At 37.1% G+C, this 17,838-nt stretch overlaps 2 protein-coding genes across 8 annotated transcripts in view; both read left to right on the forward strand.

Moving 5' to 3' along the window:
* The first annotated feature begins 510 nt into the window (after positions 1-510).
* LOC113673614 (adenosine receptor A3) lies at positions 511-14,044 on the forward strand. Of its 6 annotated transcripts, none has more exons than XM_089206807.1 (2): positions 511-635; positions 12,205-14,044. In XM_089206807.1, exon 2 carries the CDS (start codon positions 12,297-12,299, stop codon positions 13,317-13,319), a length of 1,023 nt encoding a protein of 340 aa, XP_089062933.1. In that variant the 5' UTR covers positions 511-635; positions 12,205-12,296; the 3' UTR covers positions 13,320-14,044. The 6 variants fall into 6 exon arrangements, 5 of the variants coding, with proteins under 5 accessions (XP_089062933.1, XP_027045834.2, XP_027045826.2 ...); XR_003446438.2 differs by lacking the exons at positions 511-635; positions 12,205-14,044 and adding exons at positions 5,185-5,365; positions 5,668-7,969; XM_027190033.2 differs by lacking the exon at positions 511-635 and adding an exon at positions 5,200-5,397.
* A 2,738-nt stretch (positions 14,045-16,782) lies between these two features.
* The window catches only part of LOC113673484 (uncharacterized), a 28,888-nt gene continuing 27,832 nt past the window's right edge, over positions 16,783-17,838 (forward strand). For both annotated transcript variants that reach the window (XM_089206810.1, XM_089206811.1), the window contains exons 1-2: positions 16,783-17,115; positions 17,287-17,420. The gene's annotated coding sequence lies outside the window, so the exon portion shown is untranslated. The remainder of the gene's footprint in view (positions 17,116-17,286; positions 17,421-17,838) is intronic.

The raw sequence follows: 17,838 nt of genomic DNA on the forward strand, positions 1-17,838 counted from the left end.
TGGCAGACAGGGTTGCCTAAACTTCTGATAGACCAGCGTACTATTTCGATGTAAAAAAAAAAAAAAAACGTTGCCACGTCAAAAAGAGAAGTTGTAGAATCCACTTGATCATCTCTAAATTTGGTTATCTAGACGCATTGAGGTTTTCTGCTTCGTTGAGGGAGTCTTCCGCAAAATTGTCGCGAGATTTTTATGGTGAAATGCTTGAAATCCTTCAAGGAAAACACTCAGAGCATCCCAAACAGTGGCGAAAGCTTCAATTTTTTTTATTCAGATATCTGATATCAATTTTATGTAGATATTCGCCATGCGATTAAAAACAAGATGCGACTCATTAGTAGACTATAACATTAGTTTCTTAGTAAAGGGCTGAATTAATATATATTAACAGGAGACAAAGATTCAACGTAACTCATTCACACGGAGATTCATTAGGTTTATTTGAGGATGTGTGGTCTGCAGAAATTGAAGTGATCTCTCCATTTATTAGCTATACGGAAACTGCTTTAAGTATCACCCGCCTACCTCAAGTTTCTTCGCTGTTGTCCACTCTCGTGAGCCTCGGAGTCCTTCTTTGAGAAGCTGAAGTGAACCAAAGTTTAGCAGGCGGAAACTGGCTCGATCGAAGTAAAAAGGTATTCTTTCAAAAATTATATTTTTGCAGATTATAAAAACTGTTCCATTTTCTGTTTCAGTATTTCAACGAATGCGACCAAAAACAAAACAAAAGCGAAACGATGGTTGACAAAAATACCCAATTATCATAATTTGTAATGAGATTCACTTACGTATGGATAAATTTCGCTGAGAGGAATTTTAATGAATACCATCGACCTTGAGCTTGATTCACAAATGACCTTATCAAATGATTTTAACACAACATAAAAGGGTCCATCAGAGAAAATTAATAGACATGTTGACTTGAACTTTCCTCATGAAGTATATTGCAAAACTAAGCTCCGGTAAGAAGACGAACGACATAATTTACATGGTAAATATTAAGTCCTTACATTTTAAAGATATGATCTTCCATTTGAAAAATGCCTTCTCAATATTTTACGAATTTATCAGACTCAAGATGTTATTTGTTATCATCACGTGCCTGAATATCAATAACCTTGCTATTTTTATGATAAATTTAGTGATATCAGTACTAGCAAGATATTGGGCGGGAATAAAGGATCAGTGGTTTCAGATCAAAGAAAAACTTGCAAATTACCACCTTGAAAAAAAGAAAAGTAGCCAAAGAAAAGCCAGCTATATCAAGATTTGTGAAAATTTCATTGCTTCTTGGTTTTTTCTTCATTAAGACGTCAACTTAGCCTGCGAAAATACCTCAGATTTACACGTATTAGTGTAGCAGAACTCCGAAGATGTTAAAGGACAAGGTCACTCGGAAAATTGCATATCTTTTGTAACCACAAATACATAGTTTACACAAAGCCAAGTTAGTTAACGTTTTTTTTAAGCTTCCAAAGTTGCTCCCATCCTAATAAAAATCCACTTCAGAGTAGCCAACGCGCGCCACCATTTTGAATAGCTAATTGCTTAGATGTGACGTCAAACCGTCCAACTTTTTGTTTAACCCCCCCACGTGTTTCGACTGTTTACCTTTCGATAGTAGTCATGGCGGCTCTTAAAAAGTATCGTTTCAAGTCGAAACGAGCTCAAAATGCGGAAGAAAACAATGACTGAGAAGGTAAAGTGAGTATTCTACTAGAAACTATAGATAGCTGTTCTTGTAGTAAATGTCAAGTGCTACTATCGTCGAGAGAGTGCATTCGCTGTCAGAAGCAACCAGATTTGGAAAACAAGATGGATGACACAAATACATATAGGAAAGATCGTCGGCCATAACGAATGAATACTTTTCATGGAAAGTGGCGTCTTTTTACTTAAATTTAGAGTTGAAAATTCCACATGTAAGAGGTTAGCTGACACGAAGTAGATTGGTATCAGTGTACTTTGTTTCCACGTTTAATTTGCTACCGGGCAAAATTCAAGGGTTTCGAGTATTTTAGAGAAGGAGGAATTCCTAGCTGTGTGCTTAAATCAAGCTTTGTTACAACTGCGATAGTGGGCTTCTACGACTATAGTAGATCACCCATGCCTTCGCCAATGCAGAATCGGTAAGAGCAATGCTGATATTAGTCGCATTTACTCCAGGATACATGATGTAGTATACTTTCTCATTGGTGTTATGTTTTTTCTCAAATTAAATGAGACTGTAAAGTCTGCTATCATTCTGACGTGAAGCCGTTTGAATCTTAATTTTGACAGCAATCGGTTATAATAGTCCAATGACGTTGGTAAAATAGTTATGTTATTCGTCACCAGATGGTTGCAAGCGTGAACGATCTCTTACTCGATTGGCTCATTGCAAATAATGGTGATACCTTAAGACATGTTTTTTTGGCTCGAATGGCAAATAAACTCAACAGTAGTTTGAATTAGTGCACTTAGAACAATGGAGATCTTAGGATGTCACTAAAAAATAATTATTAAAACAAAAAATAAGTTTTCCATTAGCTTTGGCAATGAACTGAAATAAATTTACAATTAACTCAAAACTGTTTAAAAGGGAAAAACTGATTAGATAAACTACTTTTTGGTAACACTCATCTAATTCTACACCAGATGGTTGTAATAGAACAATTTTGCTGTCCTCTTATTTGCTCCCTTCAAAGTGAAGTCATAAGCATTTAAAGAAAATAGTTATTGGATTGTGAAATGTTTTTCTTATGCAAAATACATGGCATCCTCTTCATTTTTATTGCTCGTGCTATCATGGAACGAGGTTATATATTTAGCGACTCTTCACTTTGTTTGGGAATAATAAATTTTCAACAGAAGGAAAAAGTTGAGAAAGGTATTATGATCATCTTTTCTGTTTTCTTCTGGTATCGTTCGGATCACAAAAACATGTTTCATTTTAGGCCTATTAGTTGTTTAATTCAGTTGTTAAATTGTTGATGATGCGCTTTGGAGCTGTGTGTAATCAATTTCCGCTGACCCATTTTATTTCGACTCAGCCGATTGAATTGACCGTGAAACACTTTGGAGAATTGCATTGCGCATTTTTTTTTTTTGGAATTATTCCATTTTAAATGTTTCCGCAGTCATCAGCAGTTGAAATGTGTTTTACTATGAGGTTGAAAAAATAAATCTTATTGTTTAAAATTTAAGGGAGAAAGTCGAAGCTAAGTAAGACTTGACACCCAATAAAATATTCGGTTTTCGAAAGTACCGGAGGGGATATATTTATCATTGTTTAGGGTTCATTGGTTTGAAAAGAAAATGGGCCAATGGGCGAAAAGAAAAACAAGTAAGCAACCAGATGGAAATTTTGAAGCAACGAAGGATCATCGCCTTTCAATGAATTCTGCTTTTTTAAAATATGTGCTTCAGACTGAAGTTGATACCCCGTCGCAAGTTTTCCGTACTTTCAAGGAAAGGTGGTTTTCCGGCAAGGTTCGCTTTTGGTTAGAAACAAAAAGGCGCTAAGACGTTCGTTTCTACTCTCCATTTCATAGTTAAAAGTCGGTTTTATTACTTTTTCGGAATTCACTGGTTTATTGAAGTTACAGACAGGAATCTATAATGAGAACGGAGTTTTCGTCTCTTTGCCATGATCACAATAGCATCCACGGGTTCCAACTAAGAACGCATGACTTCCAATCTGAGGCTGAATTGTCTAAATTTTCCGTTTCCGATTTAACTCTGAAAACACTCTTGAGATGTTTTTAATTATCACGATATAGGATTTCAAAAATTAATGCAGACGTGATGGGGATCAATTTGTTTGTCAACTTCTCGTGCGACTTGTTCCGATGCCGAATAACAAGATGTCGCGCCCACAATTTTCTTGCTAAATTTTGGTTTGACACATAGGGTTTTATGGCGAGATAAAGTTACAGGATAAAAACGTTTATGATTCACCAACTCTTTAGAGCTGTTCATACTTTGTTCTCAACTTAAAATTTGGGTTTAGATAAAAAGGTCCTTTTCAAAGCAAAGAGTATACGCAAACTGAAAACTCCATTAAAGAATCAATATCTTTTTCCAATTTAAAATACATAAGTATTGATGCATGGGCGGATGGTCTTGACCTTTAGAGATTATGCGAAGCTGTTTGTTTTTCAACCATTTTTGTAAAATTAGCACTCCAGTTTTTGTCTGAAATTTAAGCATATTGGCTCTCCGACGAATCCAAGAACGCCCCTAACTGAACGAAAGCGCGTGGGCCAACAAATTAAAACACGTATATCGATTTACATCCTTCATATACTGCTACGCGTCATGTTTTTCGTGCGTTTTTCTGGTGAACAATTTACTTTTAAGTGTTCAATTAAAGCTTTCCCGCAATTTTTCCTTTAATACCGGCCACAATGTCTTCATCTGAAAATAAGTTTGGTTCTTAGCTGTTCTTTTATCATTTTTCTACAAGACGTGTTGCTAGTTTGAATTCTAATTTCCTGCCGACCATTTCAGCTGAGCAAGTGTCTGTACTTGTGTCGCCTATTGGAACATCTGGCGTTGCTGGAAATGTAGATTTTGTCGTTAACTGTAGTCAAGTTCCAGTCAGCTTTGAACGTGTTCTATTTAAACTAGTGTTTTCACCTCAAGAATGTTCTATAATATTTAAAATGAATTTTGTAGCTTGTATGAGCTTGAGGTTCAACTTGTAATCTGTATTTAAAATATGTACATAAATCTATAAATGACTTTCGATGCGGTTTCAACAAAGATAAAAGCCTGCTTTGTTTTTTAACGTAGATGTTGTTTTCGAGGTACCGCTCGTTTTCTTTACACCTGCGTTTCCAATTTACAGATTCATCAGACACTTCTATGTATGAATATGCATAGACTGAATTGTTTTTTACAAAGTTTCAGACAGGCCATTGAAACGTTTTTCGTGACTGACCAAATGCCTACAAGCACGAGGTTATATGATTTCGCGTGTTTTCCTCTCATCGCTTGAAAAGACTGTAAACCTTTTTATTTCGCTGACGCTTTGCCTTTGATTGCTATTGAAGGAGTCTGTAAAAAAGCCTTTGAATAAACAATGTCTAATTTTCGAATGTAATCCTTTATTACCTGGTTTTCGCATCACGAATGACGCATCTGGTTGGTTATTTTCATAGACGCATTGTGTGTTGTTCGCATGTTAATCCCATCTTAAGCGTAATTATCTTTCAAAGCCGGATAGCATTGTGCTGATTACTTTTACCTGTCATTTCTGTGTATTGCGCCTTCGCTCTTAACTAGTTCAGTCATTGCGACTCGAGTTTTGCTCATTTTCTACGAACGATGGTGAGAGCACATTGGTGGTCAGAGTCGAAGGAAGAGTTCACAAAATGAAAAGGTTAGTTCATCTCCATCGATGGCACAAAGAAGGTAAAACTCAGCGAAATACATTGTTCTTGATACTCAGTCTTCGTGCATTCTTGAATTACGCCGTTTTAATTCAAATGTCGTTCCGTTAACTCATCCAGTCTAAGCAGACAAGCTAAGTAACCATTTTCCGTTATTGTTTCAGTTTTCATCTTCATCTCATCTCAATTTTCTTATCTTTGAAAAACAAAATTCAGGAATAAAAAAGATCGTTGTAGGTGGCTTAAGACTAATCTGTGAAAGGATTTTTTTTTAATCATTTTTTTTTTCCAGGTCATAGAAAGCTTAACCTCCTCCTTCCGCCCGTTCCTATCTTCACGACTCAGTTGAATATTCTGTAATGTTAGTTAGACACAGTGAATTCCAAGATGTGGTTCGGAACTGAACGAACCAGTGTAAAAGACGCGAATGATTTCATTTGTATCACATTTAAGTCCTTTGATACCAAATAAGTTAAGCCTGCTGTTTTTGAATTTTTGAAAGCAAATAATTTTGGCTTCCTCTGACGGTAGAGGTAAACTTATAAACATTTCACCAAGTTTCTCGATAAAATTCCAAGTTAAGCACATGACTTAGAAATTATCACACTTGCTTAGTCTGGGCTCAACATGACACGTTCATTTCCCAGATGAGAGGTAAACAAAACTTTCCAGAATTTCGATAACTTAAATGTTGTTTCAATCCTCGATGAGAACGTTTCAATTCATTCCTTTCATGTTATCAGAAAGTGTTTTTTTTAATGTTAGGAAATGTGTTTATTGAAGACATGTTTCGACTTCAAGAGAATATTCTCTTATCGAGTAACAATGACGCAAATGAACAAGCCCATCAAACATTTCGAAAAAAAAGAATTTCGATCAAACCTCTGATCAAACTATGACGTTTTATTTTTAAAATGATTTCAAAGTTTTTCTTTTTATAAAATAGACTTTGGTCCTTTTCTCGTTTCAAAAAGTAAAAATAAAATTAATTTCAAGTTTTCACCTTTCTTTACCGCATATTGAGGCCAGTTTGAAAACATTTCTTTGTAAAGTTTTTATTTAGATTTTTTTCTTTCCCTTAGTTGAAGCAAAAAATTAGCCTTGTTTAATAATTTGACAGACGGGCTCGCCAAGAATTGACCGTAAACAGGTTCTATGGCGAAACTCAACGAATCACAACACTTGTTCCCGCCCTTGCTGTAGACATTGTTAATAAAATAAAGGCTGAAAAGCAGTCCTTAATTCTCCAGAGCGCAGTGAGGGAGCTATTCGCTTACTTAAGTAAACAGGCTTTCTCAAATAAAAGTGTTTTCAGACGCGAGTGTCATTAAACCAAAACTTAATCAATTACATCGGTCAATCAAATGAAAGGGAAACATCACGAACAGGCAATGAGGACTCTGAATAAAAAATTCGCAGACTGCTTCACGCACTGAAAACGTGGGTGAGCAAGTAGCGATTTCTTTCAGTTTTGAGTCTGCTTGTTGGGGAATGTGGCGTGAATTTTGTGGAATATAATCACCTGACGCACAGTGAATCAAGGCAAATGCAATTCTTGATTATATTCGACACTTGATCGAAAATTTCCCTCCTTAGACGATTGTCGCTCGCTAATTACTTCCGAAAAAATATAGACGCTGACTCCAGAAAAACTTAAAGATTTAGGAGCTAGATTTTCTAGCAGGATGTTCTGAATGTTCTTTTTTTTAAGAGTGTCTCCTCATAGAGGTAATTCGAAATCAAAGGCAAACAGTTTCTAAAACGATTATTATACAAATCTACCACGAACTTAAATAATTGAAATTTGAAAAGAAACTTTACATAATATGGGGGTGTAAAGGCTTAGTCTGGCAACATGATATACCTAAAAACAAAAGAGTTAGTTCTGACGAACAGTTATTTTCACCTCCGCAAGCGTGTTCAGCTTTCGATCAAGTAGTCCTGGGCATAAGACCTGAGTAATTTTCGTCTGCCTTGTGTGCCACAGCCAGGCACCTGATCTTTGGCAGAATGCGATGAGTCGGGGTGATGTAGAGTAATTAATTAAACTATTTTAGATTTTGTCTTCCGGCTGCATCATCCGAGTAACTTGGGTTAGATTTGCTCCAGTGACTTGCCTGGGAAAATCTAGATAGCAACGATAGCTAACACATCATTTAGTTTAACAATAACGCAAAAACAACAAAATCAACCGAAAAACCAAACATCTACAACTGATCTTTGATATTTCTTTTTCGAACATGAGGAGGTACTCTTATCCACTTCAGAAAAAAAAAAAAAAAAAAAAAAAACGCTGACGAATTAACCGATACGACCATACAGGGCAAATATTTATTAATCACTTCTCAGATACACCGGAAAAGCGTTTAATATCACTCGCCAAACATCAGTGAAAGACCGTGACCTGTTTGAGTTTGACATTTCACCAAGAGTAGCTAATTTCTTACTTCCTTAGTTCAATTAAACCTCAAAGTCTCGGAGAATGAAATGTCTTATTTCCTCCATGAGAACTAACGGGCTGGAAAAATTGGAAAATATTTTCAATTCCACGACCAATACGTCGTCATTTTGAAATTTTCTTGCCAATACATGAGACCGTGTTTAAATAGTCACTTTACATGACTTTTCCCTTGAGTTATGCTTCTAAAAAAAACCCGGTCGGGCAATATCGTAAAACTATGGAGTTTTTTTTAATTAAAAAGGGAGCGACAAGTCGAAGTCGGTGAAGAGAAAAAAGATAGATTATATTAAGTTACCGCGATTAGCCAGGTGTGTACATATCACGCGTGTCTTTAAAAGACTTCCAGGGCAGGGTTCATTTCCATTTGGTTGTATAAAGCGTTTACCGCAATAGGTTATGTTCTAGGCTGAATCAGTCCGAATATTACCTGGTTGTTTAGCAGGTTATCGCAAAAATTAGTACCGAGATAAGCAAAGGAATTGCAAGAGCCAATTCACTCAGTTCTACCATAACATCTTATCTTGAAACATTTCGCTTGAAGTTGTTGCAGAAGCCTCTTCATTTTAAAGTATTGTTGCATGGTGATTTTGGAGGACTTAGGAACTCTTTGATTTGGTAAGTGAACAAGACGCTGTTTTCGGCTGATACTGATGTACATTTCGAGCGGATGTAACGGGACAAAAGTAAATAATTTTGAGGCTGCTGAAGCACTGAAGCAATTTAAGACGTACTTAGCTCGTCTGGAATAGCAAGCATAACTAAGTCGCTATTAAATGTATCAGTACGCCTTACGATAAAACGACGGTGGTTGTTAGGCAGAAAAAGCGAAAGTGTTTCTATATAATAACAAGAATTAAAAGAGCTAACAAATGAGAAATTTTAGCCGAATCTATCAAAATTGTCATTTTAAAACCCTTTTATTCTGAACAATAGTCAGTGGCTTACTTTGATTTATTCACCCACTTTTTTTAATCTGTGCATGTACCCTAATGTAGCACTCCAGTTTGGTACGAGGAAAAGCTTTCACCTAGTGTTTGATCTGTAGCTGTGAGTTTTTCAATTAAGTTCGCAACGTACCCGTCTATGAACGTATTTCCCGTTTCATATAAACGATTATGAAACAAACCCATATCAGTAGTTCAATGATAAATGGGCTCACGGAACAGCTGAGTGTGGAATGAACGAGAAATCCGAACACAGCACTGAAAGGAAACCTAAAGGGTGTCTAATAATCGTTATATAAATATGAAATTCAGTGAGTTTCAAGCTCACAAAATCATATATACATCGCTGATATAGAGTAACGGAAATAGCTCTTAACGTTTTGCTTAGTCTCAGTCACTATCCATTTACCAGTTAGAATATGACCTCGAGATTTTTATCTCGTGATAGTTGGTGATGACGAATTGAGCCCGAATTTACTATCACGCATCGACAGCGAGAGCGAATAATCTAATTATTTTAATGTAAATCTAAAAAAATCTGAACTTGGTAACACGACAGCTGTTTTTTTTTTCCATTTATTTTTCTTTGTTTAAAACTTAGCACTGTTAGGTTGCTCGCCTCACTCTTTCACTATCTGTATGATAAGAAGAAGCTTTAACCAATGCAATCGGATTGCAGCATTTGTGATGAAATGCCAGTAGATCTATTTTTAAGCTTGACATTTTCATTTCTTCGTAAGAGAGCGACTCCAGAAGAATTATAAATGAAAGGAAACGCAAAGTTTTTCCTAATAATTTTTTGGAGACATCAGTAACGTAAGAAAATCGGAGTTTAACCTACGTCCTAAGTCTTTTTGTTCGGCTAAAATGATCGACATTCGTTTAAAAACGACCCTGGATGGGAAATCATAGCCCAGTCTCATAGTAAGAACCTGCTGCTCAGAACTTCAAACCTTTCTGATTCAAAGCAGACACCTGACATGTAAAAGCAGATGAGAATGATATTATTTCATTAGTTTCGCTATACTGACAGCTAGAAATGTATCGTTCAATTAATAAGAAACATGAGCAAATTGCAGATAATGTAGAAGTGACTCGACGTCTATCAACCACTGACCGATCAGTTATTAAATTTTCAAGCATCTATACATTTGTGCTCCTTCTGTTGTCGTTTCGTGCGATAGAGGATCTTCCAATTCATAAGCGGGTGTTTCAATTTTGCTTGTCAGAAATGTTCATTACTTGCATCGGCATTATAAATACTAATACGGCCGAACCTTGATTATCCGGACCTAGGAAAACTGGACTGTGTAATCCGGATAACTGAGAAACCGGATAATTGAAAATGTGCATGTAAATATTCATAGATAATGGGACCAGCGAGGCAACTCCGGATAATCGAAAAGTCTAGACATCGAGGTCCGGATATAATGGAGGTTTGAATGAATAATTGAAACGCCAGTGGAGATGTTTTTAAAAGTATTTATAATCGTTAGGCGTAGAACAAAGAAAAAACTAAGTCCCTTATAAAGCTGATTTACGTAGAATCGGAAGAACTCCTTTGCGTGTTGCACGATGTACTTAGTGCCAGGGTTTATCATGATAACCATTCATGCGTCCTGCATTTCTTATTGGATCAGCAGTGTCAAGCATACTTAGATGAGACGAAGAAGATGTGGCAATATCTCCACTTGGTTTATGAATAGAGAGATTTTTTTTTGCTACAAAGTCTTCGATAACTTTATTGGTTTTCAACGCCTTACTTGCCAGACATTGTATTCGCCGGATTTGCATGTCAGCGCTTAAGTCCGCAGCCAATTAGTACTATAAAGAACTACATTTATCCACATGTTTAAAAATGATGTAAAATAAACATTAATTAACACAATACGAGGAATGTTGATATAACGCTAGAAATGAGATGACAAGGTGACAGAGGTGTGTTTGTTTTTCCACTGATTAGATGGTGAGTTGTTTTCAGAGAGGCGCCGTGCAATTGCTGACCGCTTATAATTTGGTTTTGCTAGGCGGAAGTTCGAGTTGGGTTTTCATTCGCTGCTTCTGGCTATAAGCCCAGAAAGTTTCTCTCACATTTTTACTTCGTGAAGTTTGAACTTCAAATTGTTAGCCTGGCGCAACAAATACGCAGTAAGTCTGTAATCCTGGGGGCATTTCTTATACTTTAGTTCATAATCTTCGCAGCAACTGCGTTCATTATTGATATAAATATTTTTTACTATTTTGTAGTCGCAATTGATGAAAACTGTTGCACAATCTAAACTTGTTTTCTCTATAAAAATCCAACATCTTTCTTGTTTTTGAATGCAATTATCATGAATCGTAGAAAGGGAGACCAGTTTATTTTTTATGAACCAGAAAGAGATCGCAGAGAAATGTGAGATTTTCCAAGCTGCAATTTTAAGCGTGTCACCGTTGTTGTTGCGCAGTACCTGTTAAAAACTACCGGTTATCTGAAATTATCAAATGTCTCCTTTTTTTTCAGTTTCAATCAATGATACTGAGGATATCTTTATGATTTTCTTCTTGACTATTTGAAGCCAAGAACAAATTTTTAATGTATTCTGTCCGCGAACAGGCAGCTTAGTTAACTGATTAGTCCGCTATCGAAATTTGTCAACATACAATGACATGTTGTATTGTGCTCTACACACGATTGCAAATAATGTTTCCTCAAGTTGTGCAGAAGATGCATTAATTTTTTCGTTTCGTTCTTTAAATAAGTTTCGGTGTACTCTTAAGCGTAGGCATGGAAATGTAGAGGAGGGAAGCTCTGACTAAGTGCTAACGCTCAAAACGTCGGCTTTAATTAGAAACTCTTAACGGTGGCAAATTTGTGCTAAAAACTCAGTCATTAAAACCAAATTGTCTAGCAGAGAGACAAAGGACAGATAAAAATTTGGTGGTTGACAGACTGACATCACGGCTGGAAGATCTTAATAGCTGATCTCTAGAGCGTGTTCGCGGCCTTTGAAATGCAAAGTGACCCAAACTAACAGAGAACGTGAAAATACTAATTAGGAATGCTAATTGCTTTAAATGCGCTTTAATTTTGCAACAGGTCTATACTCGGACTTTTATCACACTGTAATTTGGCGATCAACTGTTGGTTCGCGACCCGATAAACCATATTCACTTGCAAAGGCTGTTATGACCGCTGCGCGCGTCTGCTCTTCTAACATACGTTACCCGTAGTTTGGGAGCAGTTCGAAACATTGAAAATTAAGGCTCCAGTCAGGATTGGAAAAATCCAACTTAAATTGAATTTAGAACTTCACTTCTAATTGATTTAGTGGGTGGGCCAGTATAGAGCTCAGGAAGCTCGAAATTCTGAAAATTAAAATGCGTTTATTTGTTGAATATCTTTTTCCAGTTCAATTGAACCAAATGTGCGTTTTACTTTCAGAGACAGTCGCATTAGGTGGACACGAAATATCTGAAAACCACTGAAAAGGTACTTCTTGACTGAATATCTTGACAAGATATATACTGGATATCATGATTTATCAGATTGACCACAAAGGAAATACGACCGTGTCTTATAACTCAACGCCAGCACCAGACTCGGAAGCTGCTGAAGATGGTTTTCCCATTTTAGCAATTCCAGTCCTGGTATTCATGGTATTCATACTTGCGATAAACGGTGGTGTTATTCTGCTCATCGGATCTAACTCATCCTTGCGAACAACAAGTAACATTGTCCTCGCCAGTTTAGCTGTTTCAGACTTCCTGGTAGGCCTGGTTGGTATTCCAATCCTTGTGGTATGTAGTTCCACATTGATATCTTCTCTCTGTGTTATCTCCTACACCTTTTTCACATTTACAGCCCAGTGCACAGTACTTCATATCACTGTAATGACCTGCGATCGTTTCATTTATATCATGTGGGCGTTACGTTACCGAGATATTGTTAACCGCTCAAGGGTCATGACAGTGCTTGGTATCACATGGTTCCTCAGTCTTACTTCCTTGATTCGCCTATGCTGGACTTTGAACCTAAACATCCGCGAAGCAGAGGAATACCTCGCCCAGGAAAAACAGCGAGAGACAATTCTCTTTTTGTTCAATATCATTGCGTTTTTCTTGATTCCATTTGTTGTCATGATTGTTCTCGACGTGCGCATGCTGTTGTTGCTTCGCAAACAAAGAATGAGAATTGCACGTGAAAACATGCCATCACAATGCATGAAATATGAACAAAAGATGCAGAAAAGACAAAGAAGATTTGTGTTGACTTGTGTTCTGCTTCTAGTCCTGTACATTCTTTTCTGGCTGCCGTATTTTATCATGGAAATTTTACAACAGAGCCATCAGGGGCAAGTGCCAAACCAAATTGTAGCTACGATTTACTATCTTCGCCTCTGTACCTCAATATCTAATCCATTAATCTACACCCTGAGGAAACATGATCTGAAGAAAAAAGTCAAGAAGATTTGTAAGGCGACTTTTTCTGGCCAGTATCAAGGTTTATCCGGAAAAAGACACGATGATCTACAACTTAAAAAGATGGAATATGTATAATATGCTTCATATTTGCCCCAAATTATTATGCGACTTGCCTATCTGGCGGTATGAGACGCTCCTCCCTTTATTCCGATACTTTGCCTTCTTCCCTCCCTTCCCCTCTCCCCTCACAAATTTTCATTGCTCCGCCTTTCCCCCGTCTACCTGAAAAACGTTTTTAGTGTGGGGGGGCGGAGGGGGGGAGGGGGGGAGAAATTCTCCTGGTCTCATTCTGGTATCATAAATAGAAAATAAATAACAAGATGATTTGTCTACTTTTTACGGCATGACGTTCTATCAAAATCTTGCTGATATGATTGAACATACTGTTATGAACTACTAAAATTAGAAATGTTATAATGTTGAGATTATCATGCGAGTCTTGTGAGCCTTGATTTGTTATGTGCTGCAAGACCTCACATTTTTTTTAACCACTTGGGTGACGTGTCCTTGACCGATTTTGTAACACTTAATCATGTACAATGAGAAAGAAGTTTTTCGTCTTGTCACGAGCGTGGGACAAAGGAAAAATTCCAAATCCCCTTGTGGAATCGGCCTCAGACATAAGTCACACTAGTTTGCTTCGATCAAACGAGCACAATCTTAGACTTAACATGCCGTAGTTCCTAAAGTATCAGGGGTTGTTGGGTACGAAGTTTAGTGTAACGGATTGTAGAATGTCGAAGAAACATTTTGAATAAATATCTGAGGGGAGAGCTCAGTCAGATCTATTTCTTTTAAAATTGTATTACCTTTCTATGAGATTCCGTCCGGTACAGATGCCTACAAGTAATTGATTGATCATAATTGTCATGACAACCACACAATTTGCTAGCGCTATTTTCGTGGTTGCTGTTTTGGTATCAGAAATCAGCAAGAAGGGGGATTTGGTAGGTGGGGCCTAAAAGTTTGGAAAGGTTTTTTCTCCTTCTTCTTTTTTGATAACTATCAAACAGAAAATAAAGAAAAAAAATTGCTTAAACCCCAAGGTTTAAATACTTCTCTTCATCTGCCATGCTATATTTCGACTTATTTTAGCTGTACGGTTTTGGTGTGTAATCGATCCATAACCAGTTTACTACGCATTTTTTGTTCTCCTCGTTATCTGTCTGCATGAAAAGTGTATTTTAACTATTGATAGAAGTGTCCAAACGCACCCATTTTTACCTACTTTTCCTAGTAAAGAATGTCCAAAAAATTGAACATCGGTTCTATCGAATCAATGTCTTCCTCAGCTTGATCAAACCCAGAGCGAAGTCACTCTGGAGTCAGTACAAAATAAATGTAAACCTTGGAGAAAAAGATACGAGAAAAGACACCTAAGGTATCACAAGTACTATGAGAATTAATTATGACCTAATCCCTTGAATGAAAAGAGAAAAGAAAGAAACTATCTTTCTCTCGTCAAGTTGAAATAAAAGGAGGGAAAACCATTACAGGACAATCTCTACGTTGAAGGGGCTTTATCAAAAAGTTCTCATAACTGATATAAACCTCCTCTCTGTGAATTGATTTTCTCTGCCCGTAGTTAGAGAAACGTAAAAATAGTTGTGCTGATTACTGTTTTTGAACAGGACAACGGGTCGTGGAAGCCTTCTAACTGCGGGTCCATTCCAGCAACGTGCTTAATTTTAATGAGCCGTTTGATTTCCATACCTCACTTAAACTGTTGTTGAAGATTAAAAAGTAAATTGTAGGTAGTCAAAACATTTTATCGATCTAGTGATAGTAGTTAAAAAGAAAATTCTAACAAATACTTTTTTAAATATTTCTTAGCTTTGTTGAAACGTAAAGCTCAATGTAAAATGTATTTTTTAAAAGGAAATTTTGCTGAAGTTCTTGAGTAGCCTAGTTCGGAATCGAACACCTTGATGCATAGAAATCTCATAGAATGACGAATCGAAATTATGTGCATACAAAGGTCTAACTAGTAGCCAATTTCAAAGCAGAATGCATGTAAATGAATCAGGCCATGAAACTAAACGAAAACAAAAACAAAAAAACACCTGTACGATTGTGCTATTTGTGGGAACTTATCCTAAAAACATGATCATGTTTGTTTTTATGGTTCGTGTCAATATTAGCGCCGGCACTAGACAAAAACTGACTGGTTGAGATAACATAGACGTTACTTAATCGATACTTGACGTAACTCATGATTGCCTACCCACCGGAAATGGCTCTACCGGGGTCATTACTCATACTTTTCTCGTTCGTGGGATCCAATCGTTAAGACAAGCGCGTCAATTATCAAGTCAAGCGACTGAAAGACAGTAGCATAAGTGAAACCTGCTTCTTTTGGTTTTTGCCATCATCTTCATGTATGATTAACAATAATAATAGACCAGTCATCATGTTTAGCGCCAGGGAAGGGGAAACAGAGTGGGTCAGTCGCTTGCCAAACGGAGTATAAAGAGGGACTGTTTAACCCTTTACACCCTAACATTAGTATTCATATTCTCCATACTGTTCTCTATATATTTAATAAGGTGCTGACACGGAGAATTTGTCTAACAATCAAGAGTTTCTTTAGTTGGTGGTCATTTTCTTTATTCTCGTGGTACTAATTCGTGATTCATTGATGATATTGTAAGGAGATATTAGATGTTAGTTACTCCTTGGGTTAAAGGGTTAAAAATAAAAAGATGACTGCCAATTAGGGGGAACATAGGTAAATCTTGTCTTTGCACAACCTTTCAACCCTCCCCAAGTGATAAATAGTGAATAATACATGGGCATGCGTAGATATGGAATTCCTCTTCTAGTTTTTACCTCGATAGCTCAAGAGTGAGCACAGAGAACGAGTAAGATGTCGAGTTAAACACGAGAAGAGAAATTTCATATCTACAAGCAACCATGTATTATTTTGTTTATTATATAAACATAACAGTGCTGTCCGAATGAAAATTGAAGGATCGACAATCCCCGAATAAATATCGTAAAATGCATTAGCGCTAAGGCTGAAGATGAAAAAATGCATTGCATCATTGCTAAAACAACAGGGGACCTAATTTTCAATATACAAAACTCTCAATTTTGTACTTGGTCCTAACCGACTGTAGAAGTCTTCTGAGTACACGACCAAAGTCTTCCTGTGGCAAATCTTCCAGTTGTCGACTTTCGTTCTTGGCTGCAAGAAACGCCATTACCAAAGACACTGAATACGCAACTTTCGGTTTTTCTTTCCATATTTTGTCTTCTTCCCCTTCCAAGAAAGTTTGAACGTCACTGTCTCAAAGCGATACGAATTTTTTTAGTGTTTAAGTAGCCGTAATCCAAAAAAATTCCGACAAAAGAACTTGGATTGAAAATGGTGAAGGTTTCGCTGTTCATTCATCAACCTGACCGAGTGGCGCGAAAGGCAAGTGACGTTCAGCAGCTGATTGGCGATATCAAACACACGTGAAAAATACGCTATTTTTTCTCGTGCGTTGTTACGGCTTTTCTCAGGGCTGGAAATCCTTGTATAACACCGCAGTTTATATGATAAATGAGTTTTCACTCTCAAATTCCTCTTGGATTAAAACGACCGGAAGTCAGTGATACTTCCGACGGCCAAAACGTCAAAGCTTGAATCACTTGACATGCACATCGCTATTCCACCGAGTTGACCGTACTTGAATGAAAGTTCAACGCCTAGAAGTTTGCACAGCCTGATTATTTACAAGAAATACAGTAGTTTCCAATTTAAGAAACTTTCAAGGGTTCGAGGTCCAATTTGAGAGAAGCATTCGAGTGTATTTGAGCTTTAGGCTATCGGTAAGCGAAAACGTGCATTGTGAACAGTTTGGTCATGTGTTTTGGAATCAAGCAGGTGAGTAATCAAAGACAGTTTTTGTAGTCACATCCAAAATTCAATATATTGCTCCGAGCGTACGAGTTACGAGTGAAAAACTTACCAAGACAAGCATTCGGCTCAATTTTGAAAAAAAAATTCAAGGTATCTTGAAGCGTTGTACCCTTTTACAATTGTTTTGCTGTGCAGTGGCTGGCGAATGGAAGAAACCAATTTTATGGCTACTCGGACAGACTTCAGAGATGAGCATTTGTGACCAAAGATTCCGGCAAAGCGCAGAAATTTCATGCCAAAATCTACAATTCATCGTCAAAGTATTGAAGGTAAGTGGCTGTTTTTTTTTTCTTTCATGTCGGCGCTATTTTCTTTCTTGATTGTTGACCGAGAGCTCAGGTGATAAGCTCCTGTTTTCGAGTTCTGTGAGATAAGCACGCACGCTTCAATTTTCGTGACGCGTGCAGTCAAAAAGCAATCAAAAGGTATCTCAATGCCTGATCTTGTTGGCGTTTTAGACTTTGGCATCTATCGGCCTTCCTAATCGAAGCGGTTCTCAATGGATCGAGTCTTCTATATCGTTCTTTGTATTCTGGTGATGTTACATGCTCAAATCAAACCATAAAAACGTTTTTTTTAGCACAAGCTCCGTACTTTACAGAATGCATGTCCAGCATACATTGCGGTTCATGAGTCACACACTCAACAAAACATGTCACGCACCCTACAGTGACACTTATAAGTACG

Source organism: Pocillopora damicornis, chromosome 5, assembly GCF_964200805.1.
Source record: "Pocillopora damicornis chromosome 5, jaPocDami1.2, whole genome shotgun sequence".
NCBI classification, from domain to species: domain Eukaryota; kingdom Metazoa; phylum Cnidaria; class Anthozoa; order Scleractinia; family Pocilloporidae; genus Pocillopora; species Pocillopora damicornis.

Excerpts from the sequence above, each read along its gene's own strand:
- LOC113673614 (XM_089206807.1), top strand. The coding sequence starts at position 12,297 with ATGATTTATCAGATTGACCACAAAGGAAATACGACCGTGTCTTATAAC.